Source organism: Camelus dromedarius, chromosome 18 (genome assembly GCF_036321535.1).
Source record: "Camelus dromedarius isolate mCamDro1 chromosome 18, mCamDro1.pat, whole genome shotgun sequence".
Taxonomy (NCBI): Eukaryota; Metazoa; Chordata; class Mammalia; order Artiodactyla; family Camelidae; genus Camelus; species Camelus dromedarius.
In genome coordinates, this window is record NC_087453.1 from 23,958,598 (window position 1) to 23,977,349 (window position 18,752).

The 18,752-nt window shown below is 44.7% G+C and overlaps 1 protein-coding gene across 1 annotated transcript in view; it reads left to right on the plus strand.

The window, feature by feature from the left end:
• TMC2 (transmembrane channel like 2) overlaps positions 1–18,752 on the plus strand; it is a 57,374-nt gene that overhangs the window by 24,478 nt on the left and 14,144 nt on the right. Inside the window, exons 7-15 of the mRNA XM_064475829.1 lie at positions 663–761; positions 2,939–3,081; positions 4,551–4,698; positions 6,834–7,022; positions 9,351–9,530; positions 11,030–11,179; positions 13,556–13,684; positions 15,981–16,048; positions 16,846–17,085. Coding sequence (XP_064331899.1) covers positions 663–761; positions 2,939–3,081; positions 4,551–4,698; positions 6,834–7,022; positions 9,351–9,530; positions 11,030–11,179; positions 13,556–13,684; positions 15,981–16,048; positions 16,846–17,085 — 1,346 coding nt within the window. The remainder of the gene's footprint in view (positions 1–662; positions 762–2,938; positions 3,082–4,550; positions 4,699–6,833; positions 7,023–9,350; positions 9,531–11,029; positions 11,180–13,555; positions 13,685–15,980; positions 16,049–16,845; positions 17,086–18,752) is intronic.

Below are 18,752 nucleotides of genomic sequence, written 5' to 3' on the forward strand. Positions count from 1 at the left end.
CTTTGCTATACAGTAGGTCCTTGTTATTTATCTATTTTATATATAGTAGTGTGTACCTGTTAATCCCAAACTTTTAACTTATCAATAGGGAATTTTTTAAGTAAGTTTATGATACATACATGTGATTAGATATTTTGAAGTCATTTTATTTTGAAAAATACCATATGCCACAGGGAATTGGTCATAAAATAACAGTAAGCTAAATAACCAAATTAAAACATATATAAAACTCACAACAACTAAAAGAGAATATATGAATATCTAAGAGTCATTATCATTAAGATTTGAAGTTAATAAGTAATTTTTAAAAACTTTTTGGGTTTTTTTTTTTGGAGGGGTAGGTAATTAGGTTTATTTATTTATGTATTTTTCTAGTGGAGGTACTGGAGATTGAACCCAGGACCTTGTGCATGCAAAGCATGCACTCTACCACTGAGCTATACCCTCCCCACAATAAGTAATTTTTTAATACTCTTCTATACTTTTTCACATTTTCTACAATGAGTGTGTCATACTTTTAAAATCAGGAAAAGGATTAATGTTTTTTAAAGAAAAAAGATATATGTGTCCTGCTCTGAGAAGGGATTTAACCCACTATGTGCTTGTCTCCGCATGTTTGCATCTTCTCCACATATAATCATGTTGTTCTGTCCCCACACAAGGTACTGATGGGCATGCCCTATGGAAGTATACCCAGAAAGACAGTGCCTCGGGCTGAGGAAGAAAAAGCCATGGATTTTTCAGTCCTTTGGGACTTTGAGGTACCATTGCCAACATGCCACTGCACTTCCATTTTGTGATCATGGATAAAAGTGAAATGTTGCATTTAATTATTGGAAAGCCAGTGCTTTAATCAAATGGGATCCCAGCACTATGCAGAATGAGCTAGCCAGCCATGTCCTCCTAGCTCCCTTCATGGGTCCTTTCTTCAGCCACGTACTCTGATGGATGTGAGTTCCCTGTGAGGCCATTGTTCCCCTCATTCTGCCAGGTCCATGTAAGGTAATCTTACAGGATGCTCAGGATGGTTTTTTCCTGGCCATAACCACAGTAAGACCCCAGGGCTATTGCCAGTCCAGCCTTTCCCCAAGCTTCACGTGGCATCTTCAACTGCATATCCTATGTGCTCCTCAAATTCAACATCTATCCAACCAAACCCACATCACTTTTTCGCATCTCCTTTATTGGAATCACCATTCATCCAACCATTCAAGTCATCCTACATTTTCTCTTCCTCACCACCACCATGCACATCCAGTCAATCACTAAATCTGAGCCTATCTACTAAACATCTCTTGAATCAGTCCCCTTTTTCTCCGTCCCTCTCACCTCTTCTTTGAATAACGCCCCCATTGTACCAGGACCACTGTCAGACTTGTCTACCTCTGCTCCCTGCATTGGCTTAGCCCCCAAAATCTCCATTCCCTCTGCTGCCAGGTAACCTTTCTAAAATGCAAACCTGACCCTGTCACTCCCCATCTCCAATATTCATTTATTTCCATTCCCAGATAAAATAAAACCGAGTGTTGTGAACTGGGTTTATAATTATTCATGACCTGATTGCTCCTCCCTCTCCAGTCCCATGTCTATCTAACACCTCACACTTTATGCCCCAATATTATCAAGTTTGGAGGAAGTCCAGTTGCTGCCACCATCCTTCACTCTGATAGTCAGACTCAAGACCCCTCAGAAACATGTGAAAGTGAGGTGGAATATTTTCCCAAGTTGTTTGGAACAGAGATGTTCCAAGTAACTATTATATCACTAAGAATTATATACTGCTACTAAGAATTTCTTTTATTCTTTACTTCATCCAAAGACCCCTGTTGAAACATGCTATCTACCCAAAAGCAACAGTTTATTCAGCAATAATCTGTGAAAATTTAAAATTTCAAAAACTTATATCCATCACATCAGTGGCTGTTTCTCAATAAATACTTCCCTGATGAAATCAATGGAGATATTAACAAATGGGATTTTTTATATTGTATAAGAAATGTGTCAATATTTGGCATATTTGCATAACTCAGTGAATCATTACTTTCTAGATGACCAGTACATGATGTTACATATTCTTTTTCATTAAAAGTTATTACAAGATATTGAATATAGTTCCCTGTGCTATACAGAAGAAATTTGTGTTTTTACCTATTTTTATATATAGTAGTTAGTCTCTAAAAATCTTGAACTCTCAGACTTATCCCTTCCCCTGGTAACCATAAGATTGTTTATACGTCTTCTAGTCTGTTTCTGTTTTGTAGGTAAGTTCATTAGTGTCTTCTTTTCTTTTTTCTTTTTTTAGATTCCACATGAGTGATATCATATGGTATTTTTCTTTCTCTTTCTGGCTTACTTCACTTAAAATGACAGTCTCCAGGTCCATGCATGTTACTGCAAATGGCATTATTATATTCCTTTTTATGGCTGAGTAGTACTCCATTGTATAAACATACCACAACTTCTTTATCCAATCATCTGTCGATGGACATTTAGATTGCTTCCATGTCTTGGCTACTGTAAATAGTGCTGCTATGAACATTGGGGTGCATATACCTTTTCGAGTTAGAGTTCCCTCCAGATATATGCCCAGGAGTGGGATTGCTGGATCATATGGTAACTCAATTTTTAGTTTTTTGGCTAATTTCTAATTTTATCCCAAATGTTAACAACACTCTCCTCTTCATTCTGCGTCTCTGTGCACTCTGTGTAATGGAGACATGGATAGAAGAAAGGAAAGAGGGGAGATATGAGGACATGGATAGACTCTGGAGCAACTAGTGGGGAGTGACGGGAAGAACAGGAATGTTCAGAACCCAGCCTTCTTCCCCTCGGGATCCCATCACACCCCTGAGAAAGAAGTCCCAGGCAGAAGAGCAATGTCTGATGACTGTAGCACTGAGCTTACAAACCCAGAGCATGGGCTTGTGCTGTCCCACAGGGCTACATCAAGTACTCTGCTCTCTTCTACGGCTACTACAACAACCAGAGGACCATCGGGTGGCTGAGGTACAGGCTGCCCATGGCTTACTTCATGGTGGGGGTTAGCGTGTTTGGCTATAGCCTGATGATCGTCATTAGATCGTAAGTATGACCATCTCATTTACAGGCTTTTTATTTTCCTCACACAAATAGTCCACTCCTGTGGCCACTCTGTACCTACTTATCTTCTTGTCGGGGATTTAGAGAGAAAACAAGGAAACAAATAAATAAAGCAAATACATATTGTCATATATGGTATAAAAGGCATAAACAGGGTAATGTGGTACATTCTGGGAGATGAGATAGAAATTCCTTTAGATGAGGCTGGGCACAGCATTTTAAACATACCAAGAGCATGTGCAAAGGCCCTGAGGCAGCAAATATCCTACTTAGTTCCAAAAACTGTCAAAAGGCCAGTGTGGCTTGAGGGAGAACATTGTACCCAGAAAGGAAAGGCTAGAGTAGTTTGTGATGCCTGTTTCTGCTTTCCCCAAAGCCCACCTTCCTCAGAAAAATTCTCTGCTTCTCTTTAAGTCTAGCTGGCAGGCGAGAACCGAGCTGGCACTTAACAAAGATATAAACAATGAGCCTAAACATGTGTATGTGGCTGAGAATGAACCATGGTGTCCTCTCTGGCCCCAACTCTACCTGTCTCTGTGGTCAGAAATGGCATTTTGATATGTCTGTGCCTCTTAATTCATATTCTCTGAAGAAAAAAATTGGCCCAGCCCATGAATTGCCTTGAAAGTCAGGAGACCATAGTCAGGGACCACAGGCTGTGCAGGGTGAGGGCACCATCTGCTGCCAGTCATCTGCTATTCACAAAAGCCTGCCTGGTGCAGTGACCCTGGGTGACATGTGGCTGCTACTGTCCCAGATAAATATAAGGAGATGGGCTGTTTTCCTGTTGAACCAAAGTGCTAACAAAGGCAGCCAAGCCCCTGGAGCAGCAATCCCCAAAGCAGACACATCAGATAGAGTCAGAGAGGCACAAGCCCCCATTATGTCTCATGGAGCCCCGGCCCAGAATTCTGTGGTTCCCACAAGGCTGATCTCCAGGAGGCTCAAGAGAAGGTGAGGACAGGTAGTATGAAATAGGTGGGTATCAAGGCAGGTCCACCTTGATGGACTTTCCTCCTGGCTTGCTTAAGAAAATGATGTATGTGTTACCTGGTTGCAGTGTCAACTGTCTCAGGGCTTATTGAATTTTGTATCAGAAAAAAAAATGTAATTTCTATCCAAGAAAACAGATGAATTAGAAGGGAATGTTCTTGGTGAGAATCAAGAATTCTAAAACATTGGCAGGTGAGTCAAGCCACAGGAAATCAGATGTCAGGATAGAAAACATGGTTAAGTGTCCTGTACCCTGCAGACTCCTTGTTACCCAACTGACACCACGTATGCTCACAGGGTCTCTGAATTTGGGGAGAAGGTGCCCTGCCCATCAGTAGTCTGGTTCACATTTATCTTGGCCCTTTCCCCTCACTGGATGCCTGCCATCTGTGCCCAGAGTTCCCTTGGGCTGACACAGAAACAGGGCAGACATAACCACAGTGGCGTGCACCCTGCAGGATGGCCAGCAACACCCAGGGCAGCACGAGCGAGGGGGAGAATGACAACTTCACATTCAGCTTCAAGATGTTCACCAGCTGGGACTACCTGATCGGGAATTCAGAGACGGCCGACAGCAAGTATGCCTCCATCACCACCAGTTTCAAGGTAGCCACCTCAGGGCCATTCCCACCTCCCAGGGGAACTTTGGGTACCTCTTGTCATCGGGAGACTTCTCCCTGCTGGGATGTGGGAAGTAAGATCCCCAGTTATGGTAGTAAGAGCTTTACCAAAAGTGGGAGCCTAGCTCTCAAGCCTTCAAGGAAGAATGCTCATGGCTGGTACCCACTATCTGTTTCTTAATATGGCAGAGAATCATGGATGCTGGGACCTGGTCCAGCCTGTTTCCTTGTGGAACTGCTTTATGCTGGGGGAAGTGGAAGGACTCACTCGGGGCAGCCGTTATCAACCTTCACACATGTTTGCAGGATCTGAGGAGCTTTAAAAATCTTCTGGGCCCCACTGCAGAGATTTTGGCATATTGATCTAGGGTGGGGTCCTGGCATTGGTTTTTTTAAAACTCTCTCAAGTGATTAGAACACCCAGAGAGAGTTGAGAACCCTGGCTTGGGGGTGTGAGAATGAAGGACTCAACTAAGTGTAAAACTCCACACTTGATTATCTCATCACTTTGTTCATAAGAGAGATGTGAGGTGGCCTGAAGAATATAGAACAAAAACAAGCCTGTAGGTGAGCAGATTAATGAAGGTTACTATGACACCCACCATGACTGTAAAACCATTCAGAGTTCTTGACAGTCCAGTACTTCCGGCTGATCAGTCTCGCCCCAGGGCCTGGCAAGGGTCAGATTTACATCGCAGTTGTGCTTGGTTGTCTTGTCTTCTTCCCACTCCTCTCCCCTGGCCCTTCTGGGAGAAGTGGGCCGCTGCCCACCGATACCAGTCATAGGCTACAGAAGGCGGGTACACCTACCAGGGACAGGGCTTGGGCTCAGCAAGTCACTGCATGGGTTTCACGAGCCCCGGAGTCTGTGGGCTTGGCAATGGGTGGAGCAGGGCGCTGCCTTGGTCCTCCTCCTCTTCTCCTTCCCACAGCCATGGGGAGCCTCTGGCAGAGCATCCAAGGGCAGGGCAGGGATCAACAGGGGCTTTGACCCTTCCTTCAGGACTGCCAGAGAGAGACAAAGAAGGTCAATGCCTGTGTTACCGAGTCCAGACTCATTCTGCTCGCCACATGACAGGCCAATAAATCGGGAGAGCTGGGACAAGGAATAACGACTTTATTTGGAAAGCCGGCAGACTGAGAAGATGGCGGACTGATGTCCTGGAGGACCATCTTCTCCAAGTCAGAATTCAGGCTTCTTTTATACTAAAAAGGGAAGGGAGTATGGTTGGTTGTTGCAAATTTCTTGGTGTCAGAATACTTTGTTCTTTGTTCCAGTAGGTCAGGTCATGGTGTCCCTGCAAATCTCCAAGAAGACAAATACTATTTTCTATTCTACAACTTTTTATCTTTATATGAATGGGAGAGTGTTATACCCTTAAAGTTTGGAGCCTTGAGAATAGGCTATCCTGTATGTTTCAGGCTCTAGGCGACGCTCTTTTATAAAAGGTGCAGAAGCAGCAGAACTAAGCACCGGAACCAGAGCACAGGGTTAGAGCTAAAGGAACAGATCTCATATAGAGTCAGGTTTGTTCCTCCCTATTACATCTATGAAATACTTTGAATATCTGGGAAGGAGAAGGCTTCTCCTCTGAGTCTGTTAAAAACCAAGATAATACACATACATAACCCTTGAGAACTGTGAGCACTAATGTATATTAACTGCCTGATGTGTTAGTAGAAACGGAACTTTAATGGACTATTAATTGATTGAAAAAGTCTCCTTCCAGGTACTTTGGTGTCCAGAGGACCTTGTTTTCCTTCCTGGCTCTGTCGTACACTAATTGGTCTTTCTATGAGAAACTTACTAATGCAGGAGACAAGGTTAATATTTAGAAGTCTATTGTATTTTTATACACTAGCAGCTAATAATTTAAAAAATTCTATTTACAATAAAATTACCTAAATTACAAAAAACTCCAAAGAATAAATTTAACCAAAAAAAAAAAAAAGTGGGAGAAAAGAACTAATTCTCCATTGGGCAGCAGTGCTCTATTGCCATCCCGTCAGAATTGTTTTATTTCTGGAAATATAGAAAGTAGTCATCTCAGGAACCCAACAACGATGGTTCCTGTTGGCTCCTGGCTGGTCATTATTCACATCTCATTTTCACACATCAAGGAATCAATAGTGGACGAACAAGAGAGTAACAAAGAAGAAAATGTCCATCTGACGAGATTTCTCCGTGTCCTGGCCAACTTTCTCATCATCTGCTGTTTGTGTGGAAGTGGGTACCTCATTTACTTTGTGGTGAAGCGATCCCAGGAGTTCTCCAAAATGCAGAACATCAGCTGGTACGAAAGGAACGAGGTAAGGAGGGCATGTTTGCTGAAGGGAACACTGCTGGCCGATACTGAAATGACCCTGGTACTTCTGCCCGTCAACTGAATTACTGAATTCTGGACGATAGGACTTATTTTAAAAAGTGACATCTCTTTCAAGTCAAGTAGTATGAACATCTTGAAGAGTCACCTGTTACTAGGCTTCTGTAGCTGGGGAAAGCTGGATTTGACTAGCATGTCAGTCAAACACATAGCCAGTTGTCTTAACACCAGTTATTAAAAAGATGATCCTTTCCTCAGAGCTCCACAGGGTCATAAATCAGTTGTCTAGTTGTGCATGGTGTGATTCTGGGCTCCCTTTTCTATTCCATTGGTCTGTTTGTCTTTTCCTGCACTCATAAAACATTGATAAACTATGGATTTACATCATGTCCTGGTATCTGTAGAGTGAGTTCTCTCATCAAGACCCACAATAAAACACATTACAGTTTTATTAGAATTATATTGAATCTATAAATCTCTTTGGGGAATTTGACATCTATAGTAGTTGGCAAAAATGCTACAAATTCTCCCCGTTCTTGCATTCCACATTTTTTTTTTCCAATGTGATTTTCTAGCTCCTCCCACAAAGAGGTGGAGTCTGTTTCCCCATCCCTTGCCTTAGCCAATGAAATAGTAGCAACCCTGATACAAGCAGACTTGAAACATGCTCGTGTTTTAGAATTTGCTCTCTTGGGAAGCTGAGACCTCCACCACGTGAACAATTCCTGGCTAGCCTCCTGAGTGATGAGAGACAGACGGCCCAATTACCTCCTCACACTAGGTGTTAGCAAATCAACCACCAGACATATGAATGATGCCATCACCCATCAGCTGACCACTGATACATGAATGAATCCTGGTGAGGCCAGCAGAAGAACCACCTAGAAAAAAATACTGAAAAAAATACTGACCCAAAGAATCATGAGGTAAATAAATCCAATAATGAGAAAGAATCTGTCTCCCCACATAAGGCAAGAAACGATAGAAAAAGAAATGTGGAACCGGCAGGACAAATATAAAACACAAAATCAGATAGATTTAAATCTAAATGTATCAGTGCTTATAATGAATGTGAATGGATTAAAGCTACAGTTCAAAGTCCACAATAACCAAATTGAATTTTATAAAAAGCTACATGCTGTTTACAATTAACTGTAAAACATCAAGTCACTAAGCTATGAGAGGGATACAAAAGATGCCCAAGATGGATTCTGCCTTTAACTGGATTGCAGTCACCTTAGGAAGCAGGATTGACAAGAATAAACTTTGGCACATCGAGGAATAGGCAGGAATAATGTGATCCAATAAGATGTTTTGGGTTACAGAAGTGTGGCAGGTGGAAAAGTCCACGTGAGCTGCAGAGACGGGGATTTTGTGGCAAATGCGAGAATTAGGCTGAGCCTTAGATAAACTGAAAGAAGGGCAGTGGTGGGTGTGGGGCTGAGATGGCTCTCCAGGTGGGAAGGAAGAACTGCATGAATAGGTAAAGGGGCACGAAGGTGATGGGAAGCCATCCCAACAGTCAGTGAGAGAGAGAGAGTGGGGGAGTCAGAACCAGCCCGGAAGAGTTGGCTGACCTGCAGTTTAATCAGCAGTTCAAGGACTCACTCTCCACTGGGTGAGCAGTTTTAGGTGCAGAGAGAACGTTCTGCTGTGGCTGACAGTTCAGTTATCTGAGTCAGCCAAAATGTAGTGCTTGCCAGGTCTGGGCTAGTAGGCATATGACTTATCTCTTCTGACTTCACGACAAGGACTGCCGTCACCATTTTACACGTGAAGAGACAAGAGGCTCAGAGAAGTTATATGACTTTTCCCAAATTACAAAGCCAGCAAGTGATGGGGCTGGGGGCCCAACCCCAGAGAGCTGGCTCCAAATGCCACACCCTGCACCACATCCCTCTACTGTTGGTTCCTTTCTGTGATCTGAGTTTCCTGCCTTCCATGCTCCTGAGATGAGAGCTACCACGGTGACTCATACCTAGCTCACAACTTTTGCAGAACACAGAGCACTGTTCCATGTGTTACCTCATTTACTTCTCAGAGAAAGTTTGCTATTTTTATCAATGCAAATAGCAACACTCGTGACATCAAGCAGTCGCACAGCAATTATGACCTGTGGGACATATGCTGACTGCTGGGGGCACGTTGGTGCCTTGGGCGGGGTCACACAGCAAGTTGCGGTGACCCTAGGGCATTTCCAGAGGCAGAGGAGGGGGCAACAAGGAGATGGAGATGCCCGGCCCTGCGGGTGCAGAGATGGTGGGGAAGTGATACTTACGGCACATGTAACCCCGCAGCTTTCCTGATTTCTCAGGTAGAAATTGTGATGTCCCTGCTTGGGATGTTTTGTCCCCCTCTGTTTGAAACCATTGCTGCTCTGGAGAATTACCACCCACGCATTGGACTGAAGTGGCAGCTGGGACGCATCTTTGCGCTCTTCCTTGGGAACCTCTACACATTTCTCTTGGCCCTGATGGATGACGTCCACCTCAAGGTAAAGACCACAAACTTCCCCCCAATTCCTAGTGCCCACCATATTTCCTTTTTAAAATATAATACATTCCTTGTGTATAATGTACATGAATTAAAGAAATTTTGGAAAGGTCAGAAAAGGAAAAGGAAAAAAATCATCGCCGGATCCGTATGACCCAACGGTTAACGTTTTGCTTCTGTTCTTTACTCTCTTTTCCTTAGGTTGTCTTTTTTCACATCATCTACATCTCATTGGGTACCCTTAAGATTTTATCTGCAGCCTTTCCCGTATTGTTTCTTAGCTGTCGTCAATGTTTACCAGTGGAGTAAGTGTCCACTGAGATGATAAGTCATGGTTGCATTAACCTTTCATCACTGTCACCAGACAGTTACAGTGCACCCACTCAGGCCCCAGGGGTACATCAGAGAGCAAGACGCAGTCCTGTTGCAAGGGTGATCACACTCTGGGCCGGGAGACGGACTCGTTCATCTCATCATGCTATGGCATGTGCCTCAGTGGGGGCCAGCCCGGGGCAGTGTGGCAGTGCACAGGAGGGCTGCAGACCCCACCGTGGGCAATCTTAGCAGACACTGAAAAAGCAGAAGGAGCAGCTTCTGCAAACAGGGAACTTCAGGTTAGCCGAACAGTTGAGTTGAGGGGAAAAAGTGAACACTGAAACTGGGAGAGGGGCCGGAGGCTGGTTCTCCTCTTCCCCACGCCTCCCTCCTCATTTGTGAGCCACACAAACTTTTCCCTGAGGTTAACAGGAAGATACTGGAAGGTTCTAAGCTTGGAAGTGACTGGATCTGGCCCTGGCCACCCTCCACCTCCATCTCTGGCTTCCCTCCTACCCTAGCAAACGGCTCCACTCTCTGGAGCCTCCCATTTCCTCCACAGGGCAAAATTCTCTCTGGTCTCTCTCTCCACACTTCTCCCACTGTTTGACCAGTTGACAGACCCTCGTGCAGTTTTGGCTCAGATGTCCCTGCCTCCAGGAAGTCTGTTGTGGCCCCATTATCTGATGTGGATGTCCATAGTCCCCAGAGAAAATTTCCCACAGTTCCCATCGCTCTTTTCTGTAGCTGTCTGTTCATCTGTTACTTAGCAGACTGTGAACTTTCAAAGGTAAGTTCCATTCACTCCTGTGTCCCTCCTATTCACTCCTGTGTCACCATTGCCTTATATACCCAGAACAGACCCTGAAGAAAATTCATTTCAACAGAAGAATGAATAATTGGATGGATGAATGGATGGATGGATGAATGGATGGATGGATGAATGAATGAATAGATAGATAATAACTTAGAGAAGAAAGAAGACCGGAGGACTCCAGCCAGGGACCCCTGTCTCCTCTGTGGATCGAAAGACTGGGAAGGGCATTTCTGGAGAGACTGTTGAGGGGAAGGGTGGGAGCCAGGTGGGAGGGTTGTGGCATGTGCTGGCTTTAGTTATTGATCCTGTGAAATCTGTTGGACCTTCTTTGGCTCCTTCCAACTCCGAGTCTCTGTCTTCCATCCTAGCTTTCAAATGAAGAGACAATAAAGAACATCACGCACTGGACCCTGTTTCACTACTACAACGCCTCGGGTTGGAACGAGAGTGTCCCCCGGCCACCCCTGCACCCTGCAGACGTGCCCCGGGGTTCTTGCTGGGAGACAGCCGTGGGCATTGTGTGTAGTTATGCTCTCCTGAAAGGGTGATCCCTCTTCTCATTTCCTTGTCATTCCTTCCTTGATATTTCTATTTTTTTTCTCCTTTTTCTGTTTTATTAAGTAGAGTTATTACAGTCAGACTGCACATACACATTATATTGCATGTAAATACATATATACAGTATACTGCACATTTTTTTAGTTTACATGTGTGTGCTAATTATTGTTTCTAAGAACATATTAGATCTTTAGTTTTTTAAACTTACATAGTTATCAAAGGAATAAAGCCAACTACAAAATAAGAATCAACAGAATGCGGTAATCCAATCATAAAGGACAGTCAAATGTGCTTACACATATTCAAGACATTTCTATTTTTAAGCCACCAGAATGTCAAGCCAGTATTCCTTAGGAAAGTCTCATCTTTTCACATTTCCCTTTTTTTTTTTTCAGTGTCTTACATATTTCTCTATATGTTCCCTCTAACGATCTCACATCACTTGGATTTATGTAATAGAGTTGTACTGCAGATTTCACAGAAAGCCTGAGGTTCTCCACCTGGAAATCATGACTAAATACTCCTAAAAATTGGATACAGGATTTTGTGTGTATATACATCAGTAAATTTTTCTGTAAAGAGAATTAAATGTTTTCATTAGAATGTCAAAAATGAACAACCACCTTTTCCCCTTATCCACTTTCACTACTGTTCCTGTAGCTTACTCAGTGTGAGCTTCAGTGGCTTGTGTTGGTTTCCTAGGCGGAAACCTGAAGTATTTACAGGTAACACAGGGACCAGCTCCTTCTCTTCCTCAGCGTCGTCTCTTTGCACAGGGTTTCTATCCATCTGCCACCTCAATGAGATTCAGAGTTTATTCTTTGTGGTTCCCCCTGAAGAATCCACTCCGATAGAGCATTAGACGACAGTATTTTTAACTGAGGATAATGAAGTACAATGGAGGAGTGGATTACATCAGACACTCCATCAAACACTGCCTACAAGTCCTCCAGCAGATACTTGCCTCCTTCAGGGTCTCCTTCCCATGGGGTCCCGGGGGCTTTTTCTCTCCAATTCCTTTTGTGGGGGCTCAGACTCACCACTTCTTGTCTCCTCTAGTCAGGATTCCCCCATTCTCTTCAAATCCTCCTCATCTTTAATGTGCAGAGCAACTCACATTTCTAAACCCATCACAATCTGTAACAGAGAAAGAGTCTTCAAGTCAGGAAAGCCCACCTTCTTTGGGAGGCAAAAGAGAGTTCATTACCTACATGATTCTTTTGAAATATTCTGCTATAAAATTTCTCATTTCCTGCTTCACATCTTTGGATGACATCTCACTTGCCTTCCCCCCGAATGTCCATCCCTGTCCCCATCACTGATTGAAGCTTATTTCTTTTTGAGTTTGCTGGTAATAATGAGTTTGAGGTGTTCTGTCCTGCTCACCCAAATCCATCACCACCTCCACCCAGAGGATTGCCTTGCACAGAAGGGCAGATCTGAGACATGTCTTAAATGAATTAACCTGAATTCTTATTGAGGAATAAGCCTGAAAACTCAGCAGCCATATATCCAGCTGACATTTATTAATCATCTTGTAGGATTCACAAATGAACAGAGCAGAGGGTGGGGGAGTATAGCTCAGTGGTAGAGTACATGCTTAGCATGCATGAGGTCCTGGGTTCAATCCCCAGTACCTCCATTTAAAAAAAGTTTTTAATGAATAGAGCAGACCCTGTGCCCCCTAGGAACTCCAAGTCTATTAGATGTCTTAAAGATTGTGATGCTATCTGGTAGATCTTTTCAACTTTTCCCCCCAAATTAATAAATTATACATACTTTACAAAGCAGAGAAAGCTTTGTTCCTTTGCTTTTGGCCCTTCTTCTATGTGCCTCTGTGAACACCTACATTACTTTCTCTATGAACCAAAAAAAAAAAAGGCCCAAGTAGCAGAGGGTGAAGAAAGCCAGCTGTTTTCCACAGGGACAATGGGCAGATTCAGTCTTACCTGGAGTACCTGGAGTCAGCCTTCAGAACCTAGATCTGTGCAACAGTGCTGATAACTCCCAAATGCTGGGTATTGCCAATTGCCAGGCAATTTGAATACATAATCACCAAACTTCCAAATAACCCTGCAAGGTTGAGATTATCAACTTAAAGAGGTTCAGAGACTATTCCAGAACAATACAATTAGCAACTTGCAGAGCTGGGACTTATAGGAAGCATTTTTCAAAGCCTGGGGTCTTTTATCTGCACCACCACTCTGCCACCACCATCAGAGGGTCATGGAGAAGAATACAGGTGGGTGGGGGAGAGCTTGTCCAGCTGCAGTCAGTTGGGAGAAGCAGGCCTGATCAAACCCTGACCATCCCTTGCTCTGTGTTCCTCTTCGCAGGAATTCATGAGGCTGACGGTGTCCGACATGCTGGTAACGTACATCACCATCCTTTTGGGGGACTTCCTGCGGGCTTGTTTTGTCCGGTTCATGAACTACTGCTGGTGCTGGGACCTGGAGGCTGGATTTGTAGGTCACCATTTCACAGACGTTCTGCAGGAAGGCCTTTCAGCCACCCTCTCTGATATAGTCAGATACATTCTGTGCATTTCTTTAGATGCTTAATATCAGTTTCTACTCTGTGAAAAAGTAAAGTATTTAATCTGTCTTTCCTTTAAGTGTCTCATTTGCCATTTTAGAGGAAACCCTGCTTTTTCCTGATGTAATTAACAGTATGACCTTCTTCTCTGGGAAATGGAGGTGTTTGGCCTTGGGAAAGGTGGACCACGCCCCTCAGTGCTGAGCGGGTGGGTGGTAGAGAAATGACAAAGCAGCATCAGCCCTCATTAGGGAAGGCGAAACCATTAGTCTTGGAAGTCCACACTGTGCAAGCTCCAGGGAAGTGATAGTTCTTAATTTTTGACGCTCTAATGAAATTCTAGAGTTAGGGAGGCTAGATATGGACATGAATGTTTCAGGAAGTCCTAGAACACACCAAGAATGCAATAACCATTGGTGCTGTCTTTCAGTTGTTGCTTTGAGAAACCTTTTTGACTCTTACTCCCTCCAGCTAGGACACTCCTCTTCTACAACTGCCTGGTAAAGTGCTCATTTATATGGGGGTCATTTCCTCTCTGTGGTGCCTTCTATGATCTGGCAGAGTCTCTGGCCTCATCTGTCCTGTGCCTGTCTCTTCCACACCACCTCACTCGCCCACCCAGTAGTCACTTATATTGGGGTGGGGACCTACTCCTTAAGTGATTTCCGTATTCTGTTTACCTGTGTTGTCCTCATCCTGGTGCACACAGCTGCATGCCTGGCCCAGGTAAGGCTTCCAGTACCAGTTTCCATCCTATTTTTTTTCTTTTAGTCACCAGCCACAGTTTTCACACAAGCCTACTCAACTCCTTCTCAGCAGCAAGGAAAACTTCATAATTTTATCTGAGAACAAGGAGGAAAGAACCTCATTCTCAAAGCAGATGCCATCTTTAACAGGAAGGCACGACATTGCTAAGATGTCACTGCCCTCAAATTAATTTATAATTTCAACAAGATCCCAAAATAATAAAATCCATTCAAGAAATAAGCATATGGAAATAGCCAGGAAATTTTTTTAAGAATGAAAGGGACTAGACCTGACATTATATTAAAACATATTAAGAAGCTATAATAATTAAAACTGGTATTAAGGAACAGACAAACTTATCAATGGAACAGAATAGGAATACGAGAAATAGATAAAATCTATATGGAAATTTAGTCTATAATAAAGGGAATCTTTCAAACCAGTGGCAAAAGCAGGATTATATAACAAATGGGTTGAGATAGCTGGTTTACCATTCAGGGAAGTTTACCATTCTCTTTCTCTCTCTCTCTCTCATTTCACCTAAACACAGGAGAATCAAAGTTTTAAATATCAAAAGATGAAATCATAAATTTCTAAAAGAAAACATAAATAAACTTATAATCTTGGCGTGAGGAAGATTTTCCTAAATAGGATGAAAAAGTCAGCAGATAAAAAGTTTTTAAAAATACTTTTAAATGTCAAATTTTAAATTCCCAAGATTTAACCCTCGTGTATTGGATTTTGCATGTTTCCTCCTTTGACCCCAGCTCACGGACCTTCCTTCCCTCTCTCCTGACCTCGCATTCCTCCTTCTCTCATTTCTGTCACTTTATCTCCATTTCCAGAAGATAAATTGGGAAGCACGATTAAGCTGGCCTCAGAAGGCCCCCAGACTCCCCAGGGCTCACACACCTTGTGTCCCTTCAAATAGTAGGCAAATGTCCAAAACTCTGAAAGTCAGAGTCAGGCTGAAAATCTGAATCTGGCTGTGCTCGTTCCTTTTTGTAAACTCCTCTCAGACTAGAGGAGGATGAGAAGGAAAAAGCGGAATTAGTGGAGTGATTTATTTTGTTTGTTTTTAAAGCTTTCTTTTCACTTGACTCCTCATTTAAGTATTTGCATTTTGTTATTTATTAGATTGACTCCTTGATTATCGTTTCAAGGTACATTTCTGATCAGAGCATTGATAAAATGTTCTCTTGAGGGTCAGGGTCCTCCCAAGAATACACTATCAACCTGCAGGGCCTAAAAGGTAAAAATTCTCACTTTTTTAATTAAGGAAGACATTAAAAAAAGTTTCAAGTCTGAGAACTTCAGGTCTTTTTTCAAAAGTTGAAAACATGTTAAAGAAATAGAACCTTGAGTCTAAGATACATCTCTGGTCATCAGAGCAGGCCCTTTGGGAGGGAGGGTCTTGACCAGCTGGCTGGTAGAAGGGCCTAGCTGGCACCACCTAACTCTCTCTCTCTTTCTCTCCAGCCCTCATATGCTGAGTTTGATATTAGTGGAAATGTGCTTGGTTTGATCTTCAACCAAGGAATGATCTGGTGAGTTATCTGTTTTCTCTGGGGATCACCTCATCTGGGGAGTCAAAAAGCTGGAATCCCAGGCTTTGCTTCATCTAAGAAGAGGCTGGACAAACCATCTGGACTCTCTGAGCCTCCTTCTTTCACCTGAGAAACAGAGGACAGGGGTCCATGAGAACCTGGACCTTGTCCAGCCCACCCATCTGCTACCATGGATGTAGAGGGAAGAGAAGAGGTAGGGAGAGAGAAGGAAGAAGGAAAAAAGGAAAAAGTCAGAAGGGAAAGAAAGGGAGGGAGGAGAGAAAGAGGTGGGAAGGAAAAGAAGAAGGAGGAAGGGAGAAAAAAGAAGGCGAGAGGGAGGAGATAAAGGAACTGAGGAGCCTCCCTCTGAGAAGGGAGTGAGAGGAGGCTGCACAACTTCAGCCAAAGGCTTTCAAGGGCTCATTACAAGCCAAGGTTCAATTCTTTTAATTTAAGGACTTCAAATCCTTTTCTGAGCAGCAATGCTGTTCTCTAGAGACCACAGAGAACCAGACAGGAGGCCATGTGATTAGCTCGATGGCTGGTAGGGGGCAGTGGTAAAATCCTGGCCAGAACCTAAGCCAGTAATGCTCTGAGTGTCTCCCCATCCTGAGGACTGGATGCCTATGGCTTAGCGATAAATGTCCTGGTTAAATGCGAGGCCCCTTCCCTTGGGACCTACAGAGAAAGCAGCAAGGCCTTGTGCCCCTAACCCATCAATCCCACTTCCTTCCTCCATCCTTCCCTGGCCTCTTCCGCTGTCGGGCCAACCAGGCGTGCGGTCTCTGCCCTTCCAGGATGGGTTCCTTCTACGCCCCGGGCCTGGTGGGCATCAACGTGCTGCGCCTGCTGACCTCCATGTACTTCCAGTGCTGGGCGGTGATGAGCAGCAACGTCCCCCACGAACGCGTGTTCAAAGCCTCCCGGTCCAACAACTTCTACATGGGCCTCCTGCTGCTGGTGCTCTTCCTCAGCCTCCTGCCCGTGGCCTACACCATCATGTCCCTCCCGCCCTCCTTTGACTGTGGGCCATTCAGGTACACAGCATTCTTGGTTGCAGGGGAGTGGCTCCCTCCACCCACCGGGGGCAGCCTGTTCAGAGATCCCAGGCTTGGAATTCCAGTCCTGGTGTCACATCAGCCTGTAAAAGGCCATGGGGCTCTGGACGAATCCTTAAGGCTATTCAATAGAGTTTTCTGCAGGCTGGAAATGTTCCATGTGTGTGCTCTCCAATATGGTAGCCGTGAGTCGCATGTGGCAGGTGAGCACTTGAAATAAGGACCAAGAAACTGAATTTCTAATTTTATTTCATGTAATGAATTTTAATTTAAATAACCAGAGGTGGCTAATGGCTACCATATGGGACAGCGCAGCTCTAACCTTTCAACATATGGATCATCTACTGCCCTGGTTTATTGCCGTAGGATCAGTAACGGGGGGTTCTGAAGGTGAAATGACCATACATTTACAAGTGCCATTCAAATGTGGAGCAGCTATTAAGACTGCTGACAGGGTCCCCACGCTCTACAGAGCACTCGCCAGCACTGCGGCTTCAAGGTGTAAGTGGACTAGCTTCAGAGGCTAGATTGGAAATTATATAAAGAGATAAATAAGTATGTAAAGAGGTAGGTGGAGAAACAAGGTGCATCTACTGCTCTCTTTCCAAATGGACACCCTCTGAAAACAAAGCCCTTTCTCCTCTGCCTCAAAAGGGATTCCATCGTTCAAGAGTTTGGGACATGCTGCCCCTTTGCTCCGCCACTTCCTCACTTAGAAATATACAATGCACACTCCTTTATTAAAGGCTGGGAGGAAATGTGCAGGAAGATACTGTGTGCAGGCCAGTGCCTCCATCCCTACTGACCACAGACCCTTTCTTCACGGAACACCATCCCAGGCCTGGAGGAGGGTGGGGCGAGGGAGGGGCCCACCTGCACCCACACAACCCCGAGGGCAGCACCTCCATAAACTGTGCGCCCCACGGCCTCGCCTACCTCTCTCCAATCCCTACCCCGCCTACTACGGGGATCAACACTCTGTGGGAAATGCTGACCTGGCGCTTCTCAGTTTGTAAGGGACTGACCTAGAGCCCTATGGCTGGTGGCCCACAGCAAGCGCCGGCAGAGCTCAGAAGAGTCATTAGCAGGAGAGCTCACAGCAGAGTGTGATGGGGCTGAACGAGGGTCCAGGCAGAAGGAGAGGGGGGCTGGATCCAGAGCAGAAGACCATAGGAGGCCTGGGCAACAAGCTGAGGGGCAAGCACACAGCAGAAGTGGCTGAAGCCTCTTCTGGATTCTTCCTGAGCAAGCCTTGGAGGGCTGGGGCCTGGGTACAAACACCAGTGCTCCCTTGCCTGAACCACCAACCGTCTAGGGCAGTGAGTAGGCCTGTGCCGTATCTGGCCCTCACCACCCACCCCATCCTTGCTCCATCACCTTCCTGAGAGGCCCTGACAGCCCACACCCAGGGAGCAGAGGAAGGGACGGGAAGGTGCATCTCAGGGGGAAATCTGGCTGCCCCCTCCTTCGGGTCACTCTGCTGATCAAAACCCACCAACAGCTAGAACGTTCATCCCTCAGATATTTTCACAGCTGCCCTCTCACTTCAGATCTTTACTCCAAGGCCACCTTTTCAGTGAGGACTTCCCTGGAGACCCTCACTGAAATCACACACACACACACATGCATGCACGCATGCACGCACG